This window comes from Rhinatrema bivittatum, chromosome 2, assembly GCF_901001135.1.
Source record: "Rhinatrema bivittatum chromosome 2, aRhiBiv1.1, whole genome shotgun sequence".
NCBI lineage: Eukaryota > Metazoa > Chordata > Amphibia > Gymnophiona > Rhinatrematidae > Rhinatrema > Rhinatrema bivittatum.
This window is the reverse complement of record NC_042616.1, coordinates 400,547,768-400,573,894: the sequence shown is the minus strand read 5'-3', so window position 1 is coordinate 400,573,894 and position 26,127 is coordinate 400,547,768. Positions and strand designations below refer to the sequence as shown.

Genomic DNA, 26,127 nt, shown 5'->3' with positions numbered 1-26,127 from the left:
ATTATACCTAACCTTAAAGTTGAGTGCTCTACCCCTATATTAGTCAATTCTGTGACTTAAAACTAGCTTAGCACAGAATATAACACTTCTCAAGATACCACCAGCCTGGATACTAGGCTTCTCTATGATTTGCTTCTCTTTCTCCTACTTCAACACGAGTGGGATAATTGGTCGTGAGGAGAACTTCCATGTCTAACTCTATAAATCTTAACCTATAAATCTTAAACTTATCCTAATAAAGTTTTCTCTAGCCATGGCTCTGCATGACAAAAAATAACAAATCAACAGGTTTGCCTATTAGAGTAGAGGAGAAAGAAAGCCAGCTGGCAGTGGAGAGAGGATGAAGGTAAATAGAACAGCCAACTCTTTGAGGCATTGATGAGTCACCATCTGTTGTGGTTCATTGAAATAAGAATGTTTAAAGCCACTAGCTATAGAGAAAGGTTGTTTATTTAAATGCTATAAATTAATATAAATCTTAGACATTAAATAAAATGGTACCTTATGCAGCGGCAGGGTGCCATGCAAGGCATAGTATAAACTCCCTCTCAAATGATTTTACTGATAACAAAGCATTATATAGAATTTCAGTTGTATATTTCCAACCCCTAAACTAGGTTACATAATTGTCAAAATTTCTATGATTGGCTTGCTGTTATAAACAAATAATCTGAATGGCCATATGGTAATTTAATTCTCATCTCGTTTGTAAATGTTTTCTTGGAATTTTCCAGCATTAGCAACCTTGTGTGTGTTCTAAGAATATTTTCTATAATCTTAGATGGAATGTCAATTGGCCTCATCCTTATTCTAGTTATAGATATGATTCTATAATCTTAAATGGAATGAAAACTGATCTCATCCCTGTTTTTATTGGAATGTCAAATAACCTCATATCATTTCAAATGTTCTACAACCTTGTAGCTCAGCATCTTTATCTAGCTTATAGTATCTAACTGTCTATATTACAAGGTTGTAACACAAATGTCATGTTACAATGTTATACTTGTTAGCAATTATAAAGGCTACTTATAAAAAATAAAAATCTTAAGAGAACAGGAATAATGACTTCTTGTATGACATGTCAAAAAGTGTTTCACTGAGACTATGAGCACCCACATCAATATCCACTGCTTATTACCGGCATCAGTAGATGCAGTATTTGGGTACTTGCCAGAGACTTGTAACTTAGATTGGCCATTGTTGGAAACAGGATACTGGGCTTGATGGACCCATTAAGGCAACTTCTTATATACATAACAGGAGGGGAGGGATGAGGTTAGAGTGGACAGCTCACGCAATCAGAAAGTTTGAGATTTCAGAAATCTCTTGACTCAAACCAAAGACGATTCTGATATAGTTTCTGGATGGAGAAAGGTCCCATTAGAAGAATTTCATCTTTATACATAGGTTCTTGAACCTGCATATATGGCCAACTATACATCAACTGACAAAGACCTGGTTGTGTTTTGGAAGTCTTCAGCTATTTGTGTCCCATAGCTGGCAGAGGTGGCATTAATTTCAGTTAACAGCATCACAAACTCTGCTGAAGTTGAGCACAACTTCAGAATAGATAAGCTCATATACTTTTTCCAGAAAATATAAAAGGGATTGTGGCACTCTGTTTTAGTTCAAAAGAAAAGTGATATTTCACAGTTAAATGTTTGTAACTAATATGGTTTTACATGATAAATAGTTTATTTTTGTACATGGTGCATTTTGTATTTGTATATAGTTTAAATAGTGTATTGTTTAAAAATATGAAAAACTTTCAATAAAAAATTGACTTTTTTCCATAATGAGAGATGTGAAAACTTTATGCAAAGTTATGCAAATTTTTCCATTTAATTACTACTAAATTTGCTAACTCTTTCTGCAGAATCTTGAAAAATGTGCTGTAGCAAGCCAGGGGCTGTGTTTATGATGCATACACAGGGACCTGATTGTGGATTTCTGATTATCACAGGTTGAAGGTGCTGGTTTAATTTGTCATCCTCCCTGGAAGCTAAAAATTATCCAGCTGTTTGAGACACAGAGGGTGAGGCATGGAATGATGACCTTGGGACCAAGTGGAGCAGGTAAAACGACCTGCATCCACACTCTGATGAAAGCCATGACAGGTATGACAAAATAGCATCAGTAAAGTGTTTTTATGAGTACATTTAAACTTAGTTGAAGGCAATAAGATATGTAGCACATTCCTTGTATAGCAAGAAAGTAATTCTGACTGAAGTGATACACTGCAGATCACCTGCAAATTATATTTCATTTTGGAAAATGTGTCCAGCAGGCTAATGTTATGTTATTGGAAGTAAGAATGTGCAGATGAGTTTTCTTAGCTTATCTTTTCTTTAGCTTTCAAATTCACCAATATAGTTGATAATTTCAGTAATCACGACCAGGTTGTATTATGCAAATGTTTTAGAAATGATTAATGATTCCAAAATGGTGTATGTCTGCTGGGGCATTAACTTCCAAGAAATAACCTCATAAAATGCTGAGTTACAAGGCTCAACTGTTCTACTCCAGACTTTAATAAAACACACTATAAAGTGATACAGTGTTTGATTTCTGCTAATCTCCTTCCAAAAAAATAAAAATAAATACATTTTCAACTTTCCCACTAGCTCTTATAATGGAATGGTGCTACTGTTGAAAAACCTTCCCATCTGCTTAAGGCACTCTTGATCAGGGGTGGCGAATTGCAGTCCTTGAGAGCCACAGACAGGCCTTTTTTCAGGATATCCACAATGAATAAGCATGAGAGAGATTTGCATACAATGGAGGCAGTGTATGCAAATCTCTCTCATGCATATTCATTGTGGATATCCTAAAAACCTGGCCTGTTTGTGGCTCTCGAGGACCAGAGTTGCCCACCACTGCTGTAAATATATAATAATAATAAAGCATGGACTGTTTAGTTACTCCAGCTATTTTATTGCCTGAAAGGCATTTTAGGTTTCTTAAGTTAGCAGGAGGGTGTGATAAAAATTGCTTAAATGTTGTGAGCCATTACAATAAAGGCTAAAGTCACTCAAGCACCAGAGAAGTGGCATAATCACCAGGTTTCTTAATGTTGTTGGAATAATTTTTTTTTTAGTAATAGGATTGATGTTATTTGATTTGAAGGATTTGTGATGCCATAAATACCTGTACAGATACAATGTGATTGGGCAGTGCAAAAACTATAACAAGGAGAACAGGGCCTTTCATGCATCGTGATAGTTTATGTTTCAGATTCAGTTAAATATAGTTGTATGTATGATAAAGAATGTGGGCTTGGTGAGTGAAGGTTGCAGATGTTAGGCATCATAATGCAAAATCCCACCTGTGCTGTATGTGCTTTGCTTGGCAAAGGAATGGTGCTTCTGATGGACAATTTCACAGTTTGCCTATTTGGATTGTGCCAAATGCTCCGTTAGAATCATACATCAAACAAAATTTCAGGGACCGTAGTCACAAAAACAATATAATACTATAATGTATTTCTTTATTTGAAACCACTTATATTCTACACATACAACAATGTTTTTGCAAGCAGATTCCATGCATCAGAAACAAAACAATAATACCTAATTATACAGTCACAATAAAATAAAAATCAAATAACATTTACATTGTTTCAGCATATAAGATTAAAATCATGCTTGGCAAGCCTGTGTGAAGCATGTTTTTAATCTTATAAGCTGTAACTGATATTTAGAATTATGTTTGATTTCTTAATTTTAGGGCCTGTTGTGTTCAACTTTTGATGCAGCAAAGAATTTTTAAAGTAATAATCATGTTACGGTACGTGTGTAATATGGCATTGCCGTGTCCAGGCATTTTACTCGGTATAATTTAATCTCACAGATTGCGGACAGCCGCATCGTGAAATGAGAATGAATCCTAAAGCTATCACAGCACCCCAGATGTTTGGTCGTCTTGATGTAGCAACCAATGATTGGACTGATGGGATATTTTCTACATTGTGGAGGAAGACACTTAGAGCTAAGAAAGGTAAAAAACCCACAGAAAATATTGAGCCATAAAAATGGATGAAGGAAATAAGATAATTCTGACAAAAGCAGCATTAATGTTGGTCAGGTTGTCTTTCTGCTCACCGTAGTCCAGCTTAAATCCTCCAAGGGTTCTTGACTGATTATTTTCAGGTCAATTTTCAAAAAAAACCCCTGAGTACCCTACTTATCCAGCTAAGTTTTAGTCGGCCATACCTAACTGGCTAAAACTTAGTTGGCGTGACATAGGGAGAGTAGTTTTCAAAGTCATTTTTGTGGGCAAATTTATTTATTATTTCAATTAATTATGTATATCACTTCCCAGGCTTTGGAATGTTACCCAAAATGGTGCACAACAGACAGTGAAATCAGTTTGCAACCAAAATCACAAGTATTTTACCTGCAGAAATGCCTCTTTATTGTTGCGCTTGGAGGTGGACCCTTGTTCTAGAACAGTGTTGGTAGGCTCCCTGGTCGAACCCAGGAAGCCCCTGCCACCAGGATGGAGCACAGGAGGAGACAGAGGCTAGCTGGAGCTTCATCACTGGAAGCCCGCGGTCCCCCCGGTGGAGCCCTTGGGGACCCGGGCCGCTTGGACTTAGGTAGGCCCCGCAGAGTCTCCCAAAAAGGAAGTTCAATGGTGTGCCTACCAGGATCAAGGGTGCGCAGTTAACATCAAGGCTGGAGGTCTGGAGGACCAGAGAAGGCCAGAACAGTGTCTGAGATGACAAGGCTAGGAGCAAGGCCAAAATCAAGGAGGGCACGGTCAGTAGTAGCAAAGGTCAAGTTCCAAAGGTCAGTCCGAGAATAGTCAGTCAAAGCAGAGGTCAAGTTCCAAAGGTCAGTCCAAGAGTAGTCAGCCAAAGGAGAGGTCAGGTTCCAGAGGTTAGACATGGTCGAGTAGACAGACAGAGGTCATGTACCCAGGCAGCGGTCAGTGTAGTCACAGGCAGGCAGAGGTCAGTATCCGGGCAGCGATCAACGTAGTGAAGAACAGGCAGAGGTCAGTACCAGAGAGTCAGTTCAAGAGGTACTACCTGGGGGAATGTAGGAATAGGAGGACGCTGGAACAGAAGGACGCTGGAACAGGACTGGAACGAACTGGAACAGGCGATGAGACACAGAGGCAAACTAGTACACACATGGTGTCGACCCGATTGCCAAGGCAAGGAATTGCAGGCAGGCACTTCCTTTAGTACTGCGTTCAATCAGGGCGCGTCGTGGAGCTAGGACCTGCCCCTGGCCCTTTAAGGGACCAGGCGGTCTGCATGCGCGCCTAGGGGAGGGGCCGATGCCATAGAGGATACCGAGCCCTGCAGTGAGGCTTGATGTGTTGAGGAAGGCCCGGCGACTGACACCGTGGGACGCCAATGCCTGGAGGAGCTTGCAGCTGCTGCTGGGGAAGCTAACCCGGGACCTGCAGAGGAGTTGGAAAGGTGAGCAGGTCCGCATGCGGGCCGAGCGCAGACGGGGCGCGCAACATTTATAAAAGTGCCTGCATGATATGAGGGTAAACTTACATGCATATATCCTGTGCACGTGTAACTTTAGCACTAGACAACTAAGTTTCCTCAAACACCACACCACAAAATGGTAATCTCCCTCCTCCCATCTATCAATCTTCAATCAAAACTCAGCTCCAACAAACCAGTGATACTCTCCCTCCCACTTTCCTGATCTTCACTAAAAAAAATTCCTACAGTCCTATGATACTTTCCCAGCCACCTGCCCGATTTTCATATAACTGTCTCCCGCCTTCATGTGCTCTGCAGTTCTCTCCCCTCCAACTTGCCTAGTACAAATCTAAAGAGCCCCCTGATCCACCTTTCAGAAGTCCTCGAAAGCTCCTCAAGCCAGGCAGGAGGGGTACAGGCTTACTTTCTACCAGTTCAGCATTCAGCATTTTTCTGACACCTGGACTGTATCCTCCTCTTGGTGGCAGGAGATTGGTGATGGTGGGGGGAGGTAGGGGGGGGGTTGAGATGTAGTTTGGGCAGAGATGAAGAAGAGGATTGCAGGACTCTCAGGGGAGGAGGGGCTTATATGAAGGTTGGCAATCGAGGGCTGTGCCATGGGATTCTTTAATTCAATATCAGATGAGAGTGAGTTGGTGTCGCTGGGTCTGAGCACAGGCATAGCCAGCCAGATATAGGATAGCTATACCTGCGCATAAAAGTAGCTGGCTAAGTTTGCCAGCTAATGCTGAAAATTAGCACTAGTTGGCTAACTTTGTTTCTCTGTACCTAACCGTGCCCCCTGGACCAACCAGAATTTGAGGAATTAAATGTAAATTTAATGAAACTAGCTGGCTAAAATTAGACCATTCAACAGGGAAAAACTTTCAAAGTTTTTGATATAACTGGCTGAGATCTTAATTAGCAAACTAATATGGGTGGAATTATTTGTGACTCTCAAAGCAATCCAACTAAGAAATCAGACAATTGAGTCTTTTATATGATTTACACAACATGAATCTCCATTTATTAATCAACACGATTTCACATAAAAAATAAACATTCACACCTCATTCACACCCTAAAATCCACCATACGTATACAGCAATACATATACAGTATATCCCAACAATAGCAAAAACAAGAGTGTTCTATGGATCTTACATAGGTATATGTAAAACATATGTACTATACACATTTATTTATTTATTTATTTATTTCAGATTTTTATATACCGGCATTCGAGACAGCAGTCACATCGTGCTGGTTCACATAAAACAGGGGTGCATAGTAAACATAACTATAACAATGGTGTTGAAAAGGCAGTTACATATAACAGGGTGATAAGAACTTGGCTGAGAAGGAAGAGAAAGGAAAGGTTATTGAAATTCACACAGGTAAACGATAGAAGATAAGGATGACCATGGTGTATTTGGAGATTAGTTAACCGAGTTGGAGATTAGTTAACCATGTTGGAGATTAGTTAACCATGGTATAGTTGGAGATTAGGGGTGGCTTGGCGGTGTTCTATCAATTGGCGTCCGGGAAAGCTTGTGTGAATATGAACATGGCATACATATAATATACAATACATTGCATATATGTTCTTTATATACCTTTTCAAACATCTACGTTCTTATCCCAACTACAAAATTATTTCCGCATCAAATTCTTTTTCGTTATAATTATTATCAGGATAATTACTCATTTATTATCCACACTATTGTATACAAATCCACATAGAACTCTTTCTGATGTTGTTCTCATAAAGAGTTCTTTTTTATGAAAGGATCGCACACTGGGAGTCGGGTGTGGGGGAAGCAGTGTGTTTAGACTAGCGTTTCCCAGCATTGAGCCGGAACTTGATTGTAATGCGACACATTTTAAATTGCAAAATTATGGAGTGGGCTATGTATGCTATTGTTTGAAGTAAGCTAGTAGTAAAGAGGTGGATGTCATCGTTTCCCTGATGAAGCCTTAATAGGCAAAACGAGGATCCCTTGTAAAGTATACTAAGAGGAATGGGGAATATAAGGAGGAAGCGTCGTACATACGAGAAAGGGAATATAAAGAGGAAACGCTAATATAAGGAGGGATTTTTGTGAAGACGAGAACAATATTTCAAGAAATATACAAGATAAGAAGTTGGCGAGGGATATAAAGAAGAATTATACGAGTGAAGTACCTGTTTTAAAAAAAGCCTTTCATGAAAAAGAACTCTTTGTGAGAACAATATCAGAAAGAGAGTTCTTTTTGGATTTGCATACAGTAGTGTGGGCAATAAATGGGTAATTATCCTGATAATAGTTATAACAAAATATAATTTGATGCGGAAATAATATTGAAGTTGGGATAAGAAACGTAGTTGTTTGAAAGGGTATATAGAGAACATATATACAATGTATTGTATAATATATGTATGCAATGTGTATAGCACATATGTTTTACATATATGTACGTAAGATCTATATAACACTCCGGATTTACACGCGCCGGGTCTACTTTCAAAAGGCCCCGGGATGCGTGTAAGTCCCAGGGCTTTACTAAAGGGGCGGGAAGGGGTGGGGAATGGGTGGCGCGTGGGCGGGGTCAGATGCTCCAGGCACGCGCAAAAGGTAAATTAAAAATTTTGTGGGGGGTTAGAGTAGGGCTATGGGGGACGAAAGGTTAGGGGAAGGGGTGGGAAGGTCAGGTTAGGGGGGAGGGAATGGGGGAAGGCAGTGCGGCTCGGCGCATGCAAGGTGCACAATTGTGTACCCCCTTGCGTGCGCGCCGATCCCTGATTTTATTACTTGTGCGCACAAGTGATAAAATCGGGTATACATGTGCACGCGCCGGGTAGCACGCGCACATGTACGCCCGCGCGAACCTTTTTAAAATCTACTCCTGTATTTTTAACATGTACGTATAATTATTTGTTTTTTAATATATATGTTTCTTTGTAATTTGCTACAAACTACTGGAAGTATGTGAACAAGAAATCAATTTTAAATAAATAAATAAATAGATATGCATACAACTGTTACTGGGCAGACTGGATAGGCCATTTTAATTTTTATCTGCAATTATTTAATATGCCACTATGATTAGCAGGCAACTTGTGACAATGAATGGGAATTTTTAATTGCAACATCAGTGACACAAGGGTGTAATATATATTCATGCCCCAAACCCTCTCATCCAACTGGAGACACTATAGTAACAGCCTTTTCTACTACAATTGCAGCTTGCTATCCAAGAAACTCATCATTAGATCAGGCAGTTGGAGCAAAAATGTTTTATGACTGACTGATCTCATCAGATTTGTAAACATGCATGGTATTTTTCATCTTTCACAGAACTACATGATTACAGTTGTTTAATTGGATGGTTGTCTGAAGAAAGAGATGCTTCTGCTAGAAATTCAACCAGGGTTTCTTATTTCAATTTCATCCGTCAGTTGCTCAAACTTTTCATTCTTTCTGCAGGAGAACACATTTGGATAGTTCTTGATGGTCCCGTGGACGCCATTTGGATTGAAAACCTGAACTCCGTGTTGGATGACAACAAAACCTTGACATTAGCTAATGGAGACCGTATCCCCATGGCTCCTAATTGTAAAATAGTCTTTGAGCCCCACAACATTGACAATGCTTCCCCTGCCACTGTGTCAAGGAATGGCATGGTCTTTATGAGCTCCTCAGTCCTCAACTGGAGTCCAATTCTTGAGGTACAGTGTAAATCTTAACTTTAGGTTGATTTCTGTATTATTTTGCGTCTTGGAAAATATCAGATTAATTAGCTATTGCTCTGATGATTTATATAGGGATCAATTTTCAAACAGCTCATAAGTGACCAAGAAAACCTGTTAATTTTCACCAGTTATCTTTAGGCAAATTTTCAGCTGAACGTATCAAGTAGGTTTTCAGCTGAAAATCTGGGTAAATCTAGCTGGGCAAAATTTAACCAGCTAGATTTAGCAAATATACAGCCTGATTTACTAAGGCTTTTTGCCCATTCTGTGTCTATGGGAAAAATGCTTCTCCAAGGACAAGCAGGATGGTAGTCTTCACACATGGGTGACATCATCAGATGGAGCCTGGCCCAGAAAACTTTTGTCAAAGTTTCTAGAAACTTGGCACACTGAGCATGCCCAACATGCCGCTAACCACGTGCCCACATGGGATCCCTCTTCAGTCTCTTCCTTTCCGTGAAGCTGTTGCTTCGCGGTCATAGAACTCACGCTTCTTTTTACAGTTTTTTGCAATTTTTTTCTCTTTCGGCGTCACATAGGGTCCCTCGTATATTTTTTTGTCCTCTGTCTACGATCTGGTAAGTTCATTGAGTTTTTGCCGTCGATCGCTGATGGCTTCATCATCCAGTGTCCGCTGACCATTGACTGTGCCATGTACTTTTTGCGATGGCATCAACCTGCTTTTGCCGGTGCCCCCAGTGCCCCCAGACTGTGTCCATCACAGACCCCCACAAGGTCTGTGTCCTCTGCCTGGGGGCATCCATGATGACCGCAGTTGTGACCTCTGTGCCCAGAAAACCCCTAAGGGCTGTTAGGCATGTCTTGATAAAATGGAAAAGTTATTCGGGTCCAAAAGATCGGATCTGTCATCAGCTTTGGGGACCTCTACCCTGCTCGGGAAGGAGGTTCTGGTCTTGACTCCTTCGATGTCACCGAAGGGAGCAGCACTGCCACCGCCACCGGCCCCCATTCCGGTGCGTGAATCCTCACAAGAAGATGGGCCATTGGGTTTGGTGGTGTCTTGGGGACACATGGTGCTCCCTTCCCAGCTCCCCCAGGGCCATCAGGATCGGTGCTATTGGTGTCTTCAGTGCCCCCGAGCCCCCTGACACTGTTGGACCTGTCAGTGCATTTACAGCCTCAAGGCCTGCCGATACCCTCAATTCCTTCTTCAGTGCCTACGAGACTTGAACTTCGGACGCAGTTGGGTATTCGACACCCCCCCCCCCCCCTGCATCCCTGAAGGGATGCAGTGAAGGGGAGGCCCCTTATGATCCCTGGGAAAGGGAGGCATCCATTTCCTCCACTGAGAAATCAGAGGACCTGCCTTCAGAACCCTCTTCACTGGAGGAGTGGTAGAAATCTCCCCCAGAGGATCTCTCCTTCATGGGGTTTGTAAAGGCCATGGTGGAATTGGTGCCTTTCCAGCTTTTATCAGAGCAAGACACTAGACACGGGATGCTTGAGATTCTACAATTCATGGATGTCCCGAAAGAGGTAGTGGCAGTGCCGGTTCATGACATCTTCAAGGAACTGCTGGCTCGTCTTTGGGAGCTTCCCATCTTGATGCCGCCAGTAAGATGGACGCAGTTTACTTGGGCCGGTATATTATTATAATTTTGCTATCTTTTAATGGTGGTAGAACCTAACCTATCCCAAAATTACGCAGAATAAATAATTAGTGAGAGGGGATTGTCTCAACTTTCTTAAATGGAGATGGGATATTTTGGCAGGTTGTGATACCATTGATTGACCCTACATGAAAATTATGCACAGATATTGCACTTGGGTTTTTGAGACCACATAGGCCTTTTTCTGTGCCAATATAACTGCTAGAACTCTGCCTTACTTTGTAGAGGGAGATTACCATAGAAAAGCTCTGATATGGTTCAAAAACATTTCAGATATTAGAATTTCTTTTCCCTATCTGCTAAACGAGTGTACAAACAAGTAAAAGATATTCATCTGCATAACCCAGCCTAGAAAAAGTATCTTTTATATAACTTCAGATTAATGATCTAGGCTTTCTAATTATTGCAGGGTTGGCTGAAAAAGCGCTCTGCTTCTGAAGGTGAGATTCTGCGACAGCTGTACAACTCCTCTTTCCCGGAGCTATACCGCTTCAGCATTCAGTCTTTGGAGTACAAGATTGATGTGCTGGAGGCCTTTGTGATAATGCAAAGCATCAACATGCTGCAGGGGCTGATCCCTCCAAAGGTAAAAGGACTTTATGATGAGCGCCTGTGTCATTGGGTGGCGCTGCAACCTCTTATGATTATTCCTACAATATAGCCCTCTTGGAGGACAATCTTCAAAGCCATGTACATGGGTAAATTGGGTCTGTCTGAAAGTTCTCAGAGCAGCTAAAAGTAATTGCTGGGTTCTAATGCCCTTGCTTTTAGCTGAATGTAAAAGGGGCATTACTGAGGGCATCTGTAAGGTGGGGGAGGAAAGTACGCTTATAGATTGGTATTTTCCAATCTGTGTGCTGTTCTCACCCTTTTCCTCTGCCCATAGAAAAAGGAGGATGCAAAGTCCACAAGGATGTTTCTGTCAGCATTCCTGTATCTGCAAATTAAAAAAAACAAAAACAACGCTATGTAGGTAATTATCAAAAGAGTTATGTGCATAAAAATAGCATATATCAGAGCAGTCTTCAATAGCACATTTCTGTATGTAAAAAAGTTTGACAATTCATCCTTATGGAGTGAATTTGCAAAGGAGCTGTGTATGTACATTTAGAAATTTTCAAAAGTCCATTTACTTGTGTAAAAACCCAGTTTTATGCAGTGTAAATCCTTTTGAAAATTACTTCCTGACTGTGTAGTTTGTTTTGAAAATTGCCTGCCAAGTGGGATACTGAATATTGCCTCCTTTGAATTTTGCTTCTAGGAAATGTTTTCTCAGTTTCTTTTGTATTTCTTTAGTTTAAACTAGTTCTTTCTCCAGCAAACTCTTTCAAACAAAAAATTAGCTGGTGAAATACGGCTGTTGCAATTGTAATCCCCTTTTGGAGTAGCCGCTAACTACCAATGGGGCCATAAAGGAATTTATAGTTCATAGGGCTGGCTCCATTTCCACTGTCTCACTAGTCTCTTTCCCCAGGGCCCGGGTTCTTTACTGGCGGGGGGGGTGACACTGTAACGCATTTGCCTGGAAGAGGTATAAATTCTTGACCACTGTGGGCGCAGTAGGTGCCAATAACAATGCAGGAGACTTTGATGGAGTGTCCAAAATTAACTTTATTGCAGATGTTCTTGGGGATGTAAATGACAGAGTTCAAACAATTCTCATCATCATCATCAATGGTCTTTATTGTTCACAGTCTCTCCTCTATCTGTGCAAGGGTCTCTTTTGACCAGGGCAAGGGACACCCTCACCCTCCAGGGTTTGGAGGAACGAAGTTCCCAAGTGAGCAGGGGTATTCTTGTCTGGACAGAAAAACTCCCCCCATCAAAACTGGCATGAAAAAATGCTATAACAGTCTTAGCATAGAGTTCCACAATACCTCTTCCCCAGGGTGAAGACTGCAAGTGGGGGTCCACAAAAGGTCTCAAAATGGTCTTACTCACAGTGCTCCAGATTCTCTCTTGCTCACTTTCTGGAACCCTAGTTGGAAAGGATCCACAAAGGAACACCCAGCTCACCAATGTTCCTCCTTCAGGGAAAGACGGGGGCAGCAAAACTCTTCATCTCTGGTCTTCTAACCAAAAAAGTATTTTCCCAAAATGTGAGTCCAAAACCATCGGAAGGTCCACTACCATACCTCTGCCCTCCAGGAGGGTGAAAAGGGACAGGTCTTCCCTATCTTAGGCCTCCCAGGGAGAGGTTTCCTTGTGACCTCTCTCCAGGTGACCCCTGCCAGTCTCACAAGGCTTCTTGCAAATAAAATGTGGAAAACACCCAACGCAACCTGGAGGGTGAGCAGACTTGAAGGGCAGTTTCCCAACCTTCTCCAAGGACACCAGACTGGAGTGCTTGAGCCCCAAGATAGGCCCCCAAAAATCCAAATTATGTACAAAGCTCTTAAACCTCCTCCACTGCCCCAAACTCTCAGGGAGAGAGAGAGCTGCTTATCTAACCACAAGGAGATGGCCTCTCCAACATCCTCAAAGGGAGGAACTTTAAACAAATGGTGCCTCCCCAAATTACTAGCCTGGCTGTCCTAGATCAAGGAGTTCACTAGGCCATGCTGGTAATGAACTCCAGGGTGTCATTACACAATCAAACATGAAGGCAAATGACCAGGATGATTGCTTATATGGGGAGAACAATTTTCAAAGGGATTTGCCCGGGTAACAAAGGAGGTATCTGAGTAAACCTCCGAGGTGAAAATTGCCCTCCTTGTAGTGGGTAAAAATGTGTGCATACTTTTAGCTGGGAGAGAAAGGGGTGGACCTGAGGATGAGGGCTTGGTGGGGGAAGGGAAAGTGTGTACAGGGTTTCATTTTGAAATCACCGCGCATAGCTTTGCATGTTTGTCAGCTGAATTTTCAAAGGGAAATTCTGTTCGGACCTGTAAGCTGCTGTCCGAGTTTATTGTACTTCACTGTCTGCTTTCTTGCAGTAGGTACAGGGTGGTAGCTGTGTAATATAGTGCTTCTCTCTCCCTCAGGATCAAGGAGGGGAGGTGATGCCCGTGCACCTGGAGAGGCTCTATGTCTTCTCCCTGATGTGGAGCATTGGGGCCTTGCTGGAATTAAATGACAGAAATAAAATGGAACAGTGGCTTCGAAGACATGAAACTGTGAATCTGGATCTCCCTAAAATCCCTGCAGGAAGTGAAGATACCATGTTTGATTACTATGTGACCTCTGATGGTTAGTTGTCCACTAGCTCTTAAAAAGTAATGTTTTTTAAATTTATCTTTAAGGTGCCTCCTTTCTTCCTTGATTTTGTTTAATTGCTCTTTTACCTCATGGCTAAAGAGTATTAAGCTGGTCAAACTTACCAAGTGTAAAAATAAATCCATGACTATCTTATGTCCTGGGAGGTGGAAGTGCTTTTCCCTGGCTTGTGCTTGGGAAATATTCCTTTCTTCCATAGTTTTGTACTGTTCTTACTACTAGGGTGTTCTCATTTTCTATGGTTATCAAGAAATATGGGACTTTCACTATTTGTACTTATCATTCATAGCACTGATCCCTCTTAGGTCTATATGTTTTGGTGCCTAAAACACACCCCACATCTTAAACATTAAGGGGGTAAATATTCAGCCTCTAATTGGCTAACCAGCAGGTCTAACCTATCCACTTAACTTAGTTCCAGATTAATTAAAGCTTTTCTCACATTTTGTGTCTATGGGAAAAACCCGGGGATAATAACTTTGAAACAGCTGTGTGGGTGCACATGTACGCATGTATGCCAACTCACACTATGTACGTGGCCATTTTATAACATACTTGCGTATTTGCACACATGGTATAAAATAGGCTGTACGTGCGTACATGTAGGTGCAATTTTGTATGGATGCGCACATATGTACGTAAGTGGAGGATTTTAGTAGACATGTGCTTACCAATTACCAGTTCACCTAGTTCATTCCCAGTTCGCCCAGGTTAGGACTTCCTAATCCTCTTAGTTAACTAGCCTACCTTTGACCGTGTTAGCCCTGACCCTTAAGACCCCGCTAACCTCTAGATTATTTTGTTTCAGGGCTTACGTGCCATCCATAGCAGAAGTAAAGTTATGTGGTAGGGGACCCCGGCATGCGCTTGTGCACATAAATACTTAATTGAGAAATCTAGGGATGCCCATGCCCCGCGCAGACCAAGTCCATGCCCTGTCCCTTTTTTGCAAAACATTTCTTGTGTGTGTACTGGGAGATACACGCGTACTTGCGTGCTTTTAAAAATCTGAACGGTGCGTGCCGGCCTGACATCTGTGTGTATCTCCTGGCTTTGGCATGTGTAGTGCTTTTAAAACTCACCTTTTAGTGAATCAGGTACTTAGCTGGATAAGGCTAAATATCAGTACTTATCCTGCTAAGTTTGCTGAATAAGTAGCTGAGCTATAGACCATCCCAGTCCCACCCTTGACTTAGCTGGCTAACTACTTAAGTGGCAGCCACTGAATGCAGCCGAATATTGAAAAAACACCACTGAATTCCAACTTGTCCGGCTAAGTGGTGTTGAATATCAGTCACTAAGGGAACAATTTTTAAAAGGATTGTCATGGTAAATCGCTTTACTCACAGAAACCCCCCTCACACACAATTAAAAATTGCCCTCCTTGCCTTCCCAGAAGTATCTATGCTGTCAATAGTGCACATACTTTTCCCTGCAGGAAAAAGGGGGAATAACTGGGGGTGAGGTTAGAGCAGGCCAGCAGACATACACGTCCCTGTGCATTATTTACCCTGTAAGCTTTACAGCTGGCAGATTGTCACAGGGAATCTTCAATGGCAATTTCCTTTTGAAAATTGGCTTGCCTGCCTGCAAGCTATGTGGGTTGGTTATATGTGTGTGTGCTGAAAACAGCAGTGCCCGAAACCAAATAGAAATAAATCCATGTAGCAAAGATATATCAAGGAATCCCTATTTATAATTAATCTGGGTATGTCAGAGATCCTCAGCCAAAATACTTGGGCACTTTGTAATTTTACGAACAGGTATTTCATAAGTAAAGTTTCAGAGATGTCCTTCATGGTGTGTAATTATCATCTAGGGGCAGATGTCGTAAGCCCTGCATTAAAATTGGGGGCTGAAATTCAGTTCAAGGTTTCTTAATGCAGGTGCTAAAAAGAAATGTAATTCTCACTACAGTAAGCAAATGGTAGGCTAATGCATCCAGAGTTAAAATGTGCAAAGCACAAAAATGTACAAACAAACCCAAGTTAAAATGTGCATTGAGACTGGGCTGATTGAACTTTTTAATTCATGTGGCGAGGGGTGTCTCTTGGACAAAGATTGATGCATGCAAACATGATTTCTGCTTCTTTTGTGTACATAGAATATGATTTATGTGCCCAAAAATACTTTCAGTGGAGATAATGGGTTTTTTGCACCTGTAAATCATATTTATGCTCAGTAAACAAAAGAGTCAACTTTCAAAAATTTACTTATGCAAAAATGAGCATATGTGCATGTAAGTATCCTGTACTCGAGCAATCAATATTTAAAAAATTGAAAGCACGTACATATTTTCACTTTGTGTGCACATATACGCATGTAAAAGAGGGCAATCTAGGAGCATTCCAGAGTGGGGCCAACAGTTACGCGCAGAAGTTGCTATTTTATGATACGTACGCATGTGCATTTGGCAACTTATGTGCGTAATTTTACACCTGCTAATTAACTGGCATATGTGACATTAAATGTGATAATTATGTATTATTGGCTGCATGGGAGGTCTGCGTGAAGTGGGGGGAATTCAGGCTGAAGCACCGGGAGGATCTCAATAACCTGGAGAAAGACTGAGTGAACTGGTTAATTTCAATTACGCACGCATGTTTTCAAATATGTGCTTAAATCAGGTTTTACTCCCGCGTCCTAATTTATTTTCATGCGTAAAATATATATACATATAGTTCTAAAAATGGTAGGAAAAGTACATACGTTTAATGCATTGAAATGCTTCCAATGCATTGACTGTATTCATGTGTAGGCATACATGCACGCTTATGTTGTGGGTAGAGGTAAATATATTTTATAATATGCACATATCTAATATCTTCAGGTTCTAAAATACTATTGCAGGTCTCCATGCAGCCATATATGCATGTATATGCTGCCACGTGGAGTTATTTGCATGTTGTGTGTGCAAAGCATGTTTTCTCTGCATAAATCCCAACTACAGGTTTGGGCACCAGAACTTCTGCTTCTACTGATAGATTAAAATTGGCATTGGAAACTTTACTCTACCTCTGACATGGCAGCCATAAAATATTCATGTGTATTATTCATGTTACCTTTACATGTCACAATGACCACTTAGAACATAAGAACATGCCATACTGGGTCAGACCAAGGGTCCATCAAGCCCTGCATCCTGTTTCCAACAGTGGCCAATCTAGGCCATAAGAACCTGGCAAGTACCCAAAAGCTAAGTCTATTCCATGTTACCGTTGCTAGTAATAGCACAAGTTGTATGGAACAGGAGCGACAAGGCTGGATTTTCAATTCCCTTTTCAAAGGTTTAATTTTATTTCTACAATTCTTCAAAACAAGTGGTGAGGAATCAGGATTGACTCACCTGTTGCTTATGTTATGGAGCCAAGTCCAATAACCTTGCTAGTTCACGTCTAAATATTGGTTTTGGTCCCAAACTGTGAACTCCACTCAGTAGCGCTGCTTCTGTGCATGCTCTTCCTTTTTTAGGGTAAAACTATGGTAACTTGGAGCGCTAAAATCATTATTATCTTTTCTAGGTAATTGGATGCACTGGAATACTTGTGTTGAAGAATATATCTATCCTACTGACAGTACGCCAGAGTACGGTTCCATCCTGGTTCCAAATGTTGATAACGTGAGGACAGACTTCCTTATCCAGACTATTGCTAAGCAGAGCAAGGTAGAGTTTCCCAGCCTTCTTTGGCTTGGCATCGATAATGTCCTGCTTGTGATAAAGCGATAGGTTGGAAATTTGAAGAATCCCCCCCTCTCCTCTGCTGCCCTGAGATACTGAAGTGATCTCTCTCTGCAGTTCTAGAAATACAGCCACTTTCACAGTAAATTTGTTGCTGGAAACATGATAAATGATCTCTCTTTGTTTTTTGGTGGCTTCATGAAGTCTCAGTAATTATATGCTGCCCATTAACAGGGACTTTATTTGGTAGTTATGATTTATAATGCAGAAGACGTGTAAAAATGCAGTCACTGTGTGTTTCTGGCTTCATAACCATTCTGAAGGCCATTTTCTAGTCAGCTTTTAGAAATGTCCAAATTCCATTCTGGTTTTAAATGAAGTGTTGGAAACTGGTGCGCTCAGTTGATTCTGGAGCTCAGTGGAACTCATTTCTGTCCCTCAGATGCATTAAAGGAGAGCTGCCCAAGAGAGGGAATGTTATATAGTCACGTTATTGAAAGACAGTATCAATCCAGTGAGTTCACTCTTCTCCACAATATCAACAGTAGAGCAGTTCATTTGTTGACTTGCATGTGATTTTGTTAACAACACATGTAGGGCTGAGTTATAAGATATTTTCTGCATAAGCAAAGCAGAGAGAGAAACTTTGCAAGTCAGTCCTGTAGGGCCCTACACACTGTTTCCATTCTTTGCTTATGGAGAAAAATGTTTTCCGTGGAATAGGACTCTTACTCTATAGTGGCATTCTACAGTTCTCCTTCACTCAGTGAAGCAACTTGAAATTCACTTCATGTTTCTTCTCTTAGGCTGTGCTGTTAATTGGTGAGCAAGGGACTGCGAAAACTGTCATAACCAAAGGATTTATGTCCAAATATAACCCTGAGACTCACATGGCAAAGAGCCTGAACTTTTCGTCTGCCACCACCCCTCTCATGTTCCAGGTACTCCACATTGTTATATAGACTATTAGTGTGAATATAATGGGGTAGATTTTATAATTTTGCGCGAGCGCGTACTTTTGTTCGCGCACCAGGCGCGAACAAAAGTACGCTGGATTTTTATAAGATACGCGCGTATCTTATAAAATCCGGGGTCGGCGCGCGCAAGGGGCCTCGGAGGGAACTTTCTTTCCAGCCCCCCGCACCTTCCCCTCCCTTCCCCTACCTAACCCACCCCCCTGGCCCTATCTAAACCCCCCCTACCTTTTGTTGGCAGATTTACGCCTGCTGAAAGCAGACGTAAATCTGCGCGCGCCAGCGGGCTGCTGGCGCGCCATCACCCAACCCGGGGGCTGGTCCGGAGGCCTCAACCACGCTCCCGGGCCGGCGCCACGCCCCCAGTCTCGCCCCTGACCCCGGACACGCCCCGGACACGCCCCCTCCCCGCCCCTTTTACGAAGCCCCGGGACTTACGCACGTCCCGGGGCTGTGCGCACACCGGCGGCCTATGCAAAATAGGCATGCCGGTGCACAAGGGCCCTGCACGCGTAAATCCAGCCGGATTTACGCGCGCAGGGCATTTAAAATCCGGCCCATAGTATCAGTCAGCAAGCTAACCTCCTAGTATTTCATAGAGATGCAATGCTGCCTCCACTCAACAGATTCAAAACATTATTGGTGCTGTGCAGATGTTTTCTTGCATATTTTGTTTTAGTGAAGCTCAGGTTACAGAAACTGTAGGTATTTTATTTTTTCTTTACTATTGGACGCAGTGGACAAAATGTATACTATCGCTCATCTGACCCTGTTTGGTAACAATTCTTTTCCAGTTTTGTTCTTATGTGGTAAACATATTTAGAGCTTTATACCTCTTTTCTGTGGTAGGAAACCTCTGCATCTGTATTTTACAGGCGACATGTTTCTTTGTTTAGATTGTCAAAACACTTCTCTCCGTGTCCTGGCAGTATCAAAGATGTGCGCTGAACGGCTGCCAATATTTTCTCATTTTACTTCAGCATCTGCTCTAGTAGATTGACTAAGTACTATAGTGAGCATCTTGCTAAGAGAACAGGGTCAAACCCCCTTAAGAGCTGCTTTTAAGGATGCTATTGGACTGGTCATTAACGGGGGAATTTTGTAAAACAAGTTAGCCAGCAAATATGTATGCAGGTTCCACCAACTTTCAAAGTGGACTTATGCCCATAAATCCCACCGAATCTACCCTCATAAGTTACACCTGCTAAACATCTGCACAGATTTCACATGAAAATGAACACACAAACTTTCTGAAATCCAAAAGTGTGCAGGTAACTGCAAACCTCTCCCGAACTCCACCCCTCTAGAATGCGTCTGCTCAGTCTGGGTAAACTTGCAAGTGAGATTGAGATGTGCACATAGGGGCAGATTTTCGAATCGGTGCGCGCACGGTACATTTGTGCATGCTACCCGGCGCGCACAAATGTACACCCGATTTTATAAAATGCATGCGCTGCCGCGCGCATGTTATAAAATCCGGGTTCGGCGCATGCAAGGGGGTGCACACTTGTGCACCTTGCGTGCGCTGAGCCCTAGGGGAGCCCCAATGGCTTTCCCCATTCCCTCCGAAGCTGCTCTGAAATCGGAGCAGCCTCAGAGGGAACTTTCCTTCCACTCCCCTCCAACTTCCCCTCCCTTCCCTTATCTAATCCACCCCCCATACCTACCTAAATCCCCCCCACCATCTTGGTTTCCATAGTTGCGCCTGCCTCTGGCGAACCTCTGGCACGGCCGCTGTGCTGGAGGCCTCAGTCCCGCCCCCGGACTGCCCCCAGATCGGCGCCACGCCCATGACCCCACCCCCTTCCCGCCCCTTTTACAAAGCCCCAGGACATACGTGCATCCTGGGGCTTGCTCGCGCTGCCGAGCCTATGCAAAATAGGCTCGGCGCGCGCAGGGGCAGGTTTTCTGGGTTACGCGCGTAAATTACACGCGTAACCCTTTGAAAATATACCCCATAAGTTTTCCCACATATCTGGTGCACAATTTTTAAAAAGCCAATTTCTGCTGATAAAGCACTGATTTACTGTGGAAATGCTTTTGGAACAGACGCTTCCTTTGTTGCTGTAAGAGCAATAGGTAAGTTTACCTCTCGAGAACTATGCGTGTCATATCTATATGCATGTGCACGCTATTTAAAGAACACGCTGGCACCTGCCAACCTGAGCACAAGGATGGAATCCCATTCTTTATTGTCAGCCCAGAAAGATAAACTTTTGGGGTTAAGGGGAGGGAGATTACATAATGTGTATATACTTATCCTTGTGTTTCTGACTATATTGTTACTATAGATGAAGAATGTGTATTATTTGTTGTCATTAACACACTAAACTTTAAAAGGAAAAAAGAAAGATGAACTTTTATGCTGTGGGTTGGCTCTGAATAAGGCTGAATGTTCAAGAAACACTCAAAGTTCCTTGAGTATGCCTGTGAAAGAGCAGTATGCAGGCAAGATCTTGTTTAATTGATAGTGTTCATAAGATCAAGTTTTCATTAATTCTCAGTTTATTTATAGTGTCTATGAAGTGACCACATGCTTTTATTTTACATCTATTTCTTTAATTAAAACAAGACAAATACTTCTATGCTATATTATTAAAGGGACTTATACCTTATTTTTTGCTTGAAACAAACTTTAAATATTGGTACAATCTTCATTTTCAAATGGCACTTAGGCAAAATAAAATTCAGATTTGTTTTTCTATGTACAGTGCATGCTGATTTTCATTATGCAGTCACTTTATAGACATGCATCAGTGTACAACTTCCTCCTTGCAACAATCTACAATAAAAATAAGAGTTCTAGTAGTCGTATTGGTTCTGGAGACTAATGGATTCTTTGCAGGTTGTGATAACTTTTATTGCACCAGCATAAAAATTTTCCAGAGATAATGATGTGCATGAACTTTCCAGATCCCACATGTTTTGTCTTCAAATGTGACCAATTATTTTTGCACAAGCTGAACTTGTCATTTTTTCAAATGAAAGGGTGCTTTAGAAATGCACGAAAATAGCATATTTTTGTCGTGCAAGAACTAATTTTCTGTTTTCTCATGGGTATGTAGTGACAATATATCCCCTGCGGTTACAATTCCTTGAATTTTTCTGTTTTCGCTCTTTTTCCCAAATAATTAAAAAAAAATGAAATGTGTAGCCTAGCAAGAACTAACAGGATCCTTTTCTAGCTGCAGAATAGGGCAAGCTGAGCCCTACTCGGGATGTTTTTGCTAGGGGATCACACAAACCTCATTCAGTTTGGTTGTCTCATGTCTTCAGTGGTCTTATGCACAGTTTAGTGTCAATGACTGCTTAGAGGTATCAGGAGCAAGGGCTGGAAAAGGTGGCCATTGCCAGCATCTAGTAAAGCTCTGTAGACTCTAGAATAAAAGCTCAAGGGACATATATATTAGGGACAAATTGTGTGTGTGTGGGGGGGAGGAGATGGTGGAGGGGAGAGGAAGGAATGAAATAAAGCAATAATCTGGCACAAACTCAGTGGTTTTTTTTTTTTTATTTATGCATTTTTTTTTATTTATGCATTTATTCAAGCATTCACTTGAAAGGCAATACATGGAGTATAAAAACAAAAACAGAAAATTGGAAAAATTTTAAGAAATAGAAAAAACAAATACCACATATCTAACAAGCCCATAATAAATGATCCAAGATTTACACTATCCATGGGGAAATCCTGCAACAATAAGTAGAAGTAGCGAAAATGGATCGGCTTATCATATAAGAGATCAAGTTTCTACTTTAAGGAGCTTTTTAACCAGAGACTGGAGAAGAGCTAAACTGAACTCCAGCTTAATTAGACAAAAAAGTTATTAATTGAGAAGGTTGGAAAAATAAATAAAAAGCCCCTTGATTCTTAACCAAACATATACATGGAAATTTCAATACAAATAATGATCCTAATTCAAGCACTTTGGGCTTTAGTAACAAGAACTGGCTTCTTCTCCTCTGAGTTTGTCTAGAGAGATCAGGGAATATTTGAACTTTATGGTTCAAAAATAGCTCTGTTCAATGAGTAAAGTATTTTTTTAAATATCCATTCCCTATCAGTCTCAAGTAAAAAGGTAACAATCAGAGTAGAAGATATTGCAAATTTTCATCTGACTGTTCCAAGACTGTTGAGATATCCACCTTAAGTGTTTCATTAGGTAATAAAACCTGCATATTTTTTCTATCCAGTGAACTCTTCTTCAATGGAGGGATATAATATATCTTAGACATTATTGGAAGGGTAGCATCTGGTACTTTTAAAATTTCCATTAGATACCTCCTACATATGTCCTTAAGTGAAATAAATGGAACTTTCAGGAAATTTATACATCGTAGATTTTTCCCATGCAATTGGTTCTCCATATTCTCCAATTTAAACTGCAGAAATTGATTTTCCTTAATCAATGCTTGTTGGGTAATAGTAGAACTCTCAAGATTGATTTTAAGGGATTCCAACACCACTTTGTTCTCCATCTTCTTTCTCAACAGTCTTTAAACGCATATCAAACTCTCTAACTGTGTTAGTAATAGAATTTACTTGAACTGCAATATTGGAATTCAGCATGTAATCAATCCCATATCATCTCTAGACTAAATATCTGAGTCTTACCAGCTCCATTAATCGTGAAGATGTATAATCAGCGGAGCTCACAGCGGCCTGCTGCACAGCAACTCCAGCAGAAACCTCTCCCGCTTCCCCAAAGTTCTCTCATAGGGCTGAAACGCCTTCCTCCAGTGTCACGGGCTCCGGCTGAGACTCACTACAGGCACTTATCTCTAGCACCTCCGAGTCTCGATGCTGCTGGTGTAGGTGTCTTTTAGCGGGGTTAGTGGATGGAGACCTCATCTCCGGGGATAATGTTGTTAGCAGCTCAGGGACGGGTTCGGGCTCCTCTTCCCCCCGAAGTCCAGCCATCGAGCCTCCTCCTGGGGTAGCTGATCCTCGACGGACATGAACGTCCTTTGGTCCCACCACAAGAAGGGGCGAGAGAGCTTCCAAGGCCAATCGCTCTATTGCCCTTCGTTTGCGGGCCAAATGCGGCATTGCCCTGAAGAAAAAAAAGCAAGCGGAAAGAGAGACGCTCAAGTCCGTCTCGCTAAGGCGCCATCTTGGATCAGATGCCTCCTGGGGCACACAAAAACTCAGTGGTTCTAGGAGAAATGCAAATTGCCACAGAAACTGCACAGGGTCATATTACATGCTTTTTCCACCCCTTTAAGCATCACAGTGTTGTGCAATGGAGAACATGTGTTTTTGCTTGGTGCAAGTATGGTACAAAGTAGTGCTTTGTAACTGAAAATGGTCACTAGTGCTGCTCCAATACATGATGTAATTATAAGAATGAAAACATGGTAGGGCAGTAGTTCAAATGTTTTCCTCAGGAATCGACACACAGTTGGTTTTTCAGGATATCTACAATGAATACGCATGAGCTATAGTGGCATGCGATACATCTTCATATTCCTGGTGGACATCCTGAAAACACAGCTGGCTGGGATCCCAGAAGAAAGAGTTGGGAATCACTGGTGGTGTTTAGTAATGACTGATAAGATCTGTAATAACTGATTTCTTTGATACTAATCACACGTCTTTCCCATTAACCATACCATTTCCCCTACCTGTGTTCTTTTACAGCGTACTATAGAGAGCTATGTAGATAAACGCATGGGCACAACATATGGACCTCCTGCAGGGAAGAAGATGACAGTCTTTATTGATGATATAAACATGCCTATAATCAATGAATGGGGAGATCAGGTGAGTTATCACTGGTTCTTTAATGCTACTGTTTACTTGCACATATCTCTAGGAGACTGAAAAGGTGGGAGGGATGTTTCAACAGGCCTGCTGAGATAGGAACTTAATTTGTGGTTCAACAACTTGAAACATCACAGTTTGCTTTTGACAACATAAATCAACTTATATGCAGCAAATAAACAACATAAGAACATAAGAACATGCCATACTGGGTCAGACCAAGGGTCCATCAAGCCCAGCATCCTGTTTCCAACAGTGGCCAATCCAGGCCATAAGAACCTGGCAAGTACCCAAAAACTAAGTCTATTTCATTTTACCATTGCTAGTAATAGCAGTGGCTATTTTGTAAGTCAACTTAATTAATAGCAGGTAATGGACTTCTCCTCCAAGAACTTATCCAATCCTTTTTTAAACACCAACTGAACTAACCACGTCAAATGGATTTTCTTCAGTAGGCAAATGGATAATTAGTATCAGAGAGAAATCACACTTTACCTATCCTTGGAGCAGGGTGTCAGAATGAGCCATGGGCAGATCTTGAACTGGATGCTCTGCTTGGAAGAGGAGCCAGTGCCCTTCCTTAGCCACAATGCAAATTCAGATTTATGCAAAGGAAGAAACCTGTGTTGAGCATGATGCGATGACTAATAGTCTGCTTCGAGTGATTTCCAATCTGCTGAAATAACCGAAACCCAGACATAGTGAGACCCAACCAAGCTAAGATAAATGAAGTCCTGAAGGTTGCAGCATCTACTGGAGATTCACGGCCTGTACCAGCAAGGAGCTCAACTCCAGGATGAAAATGCAGCCATAAGATTACAAGTGGTGACTCAGGGCCCCAAACTACTATTCATAATGCAAATCAACTACACACAGAGGTTTTTCCACAGATTCTTTAATCAGTTTCAACTTCTACTTATGATGTAGCCAAGGAAGTTAACTGAGATAGTGCCACGTTTACACTGATTCTAAGACTATACATGTATTAAACTTGGCTTCTCCTCTATTGGAGCAGAACAGCCTTCTACTGTCAAGCAATACCATGTTTGTAGGGGCAAGAGGGTGATTCAGCACCTGAGATAGGGTCTGTTTTAGTGAGCACCTAAGTCATCCATTTCTGCCAGTTGGTAGTGGACTCTGCCTGTGTTAGGAGGTAGACCCTTGGGCCGAGATGAGGTTGATGCTACCTGCTGAAGGAGCCCCCCCCCCCCCCCCGCAGGTCCTCGTTGTTGGCAGGCAGAAATGAACGGTGCGGAGACCCAACTGGCACTTCACCAATACCAGCCCTCGTTCCCTGCAGGTTGAGCTCTTGGGTACCGGGGCCGGCTGGACTTAGGCGCAGGTCTCCAGACTATGAATCTGATGAAGATGACAGGCAAGGTGGAGTCCAGGACGCAGGCAGAAGGTCAGGGCAGGCAGCAAGCAGATGAGTCCAAGAGGCAGGCAGATGGTCAGGGCAGGCAACAGACAAGCAGAAGTCAGGAGAACGTACCAAGGTCAAGCCAGGGAGTCAGTCCAAGAGAACTGGAGTGCGGAGCCAAGAACAGGAACACGGAGTCAGGAACAGAAATGCAGAGCTAGGAGCAGGAACACAGAGCAGGAATATGGAGAAGTAACTCAGGAGAGCTTGACCTGTTGCTGAGGCAAGAGTTTGGCAGCAAGAGCTGTCTTTAAATAG

At 42.0% G+C, this 26,127-nt stretch overlaps 1 protein-coding gene across 1 annotated transcript in view; it reads left to right on the top strand.

Moving 5' to 3' along the window:
• The window catches only part of DNAH5 (dynein axonemal heavy chain 5), a 640,276-nt gene that overhangs the window by 349,551 nt on the left and 264,598 nt on the right, over positions 1 to 26,127 (top strand). The window contains 8 exon segments of the mRNA XM_029590044.1: positions 1,967 to 2,120; positions 3,853 to 3,999; positions 8,920 to 9,161; positions 11,226 to 11,402; positions 13,801 to 14,005; positions 17,554 to 17,696; positions 18,518 to 18,652; positions 24,327 to 24,449. Of these exon segments, the coding sequence (XP_029445904.1) occupies positions 1,967 to 2,120; positions 3,853 to 3,999; positions 8,920 to 9,161; positions 11,226 to 11,402; positions 13,801 to 14,005; positions 17,554 to 17,696; positions 18,518 to 18,652; positions 24,327 to 24,449 (1,326 nt within the window).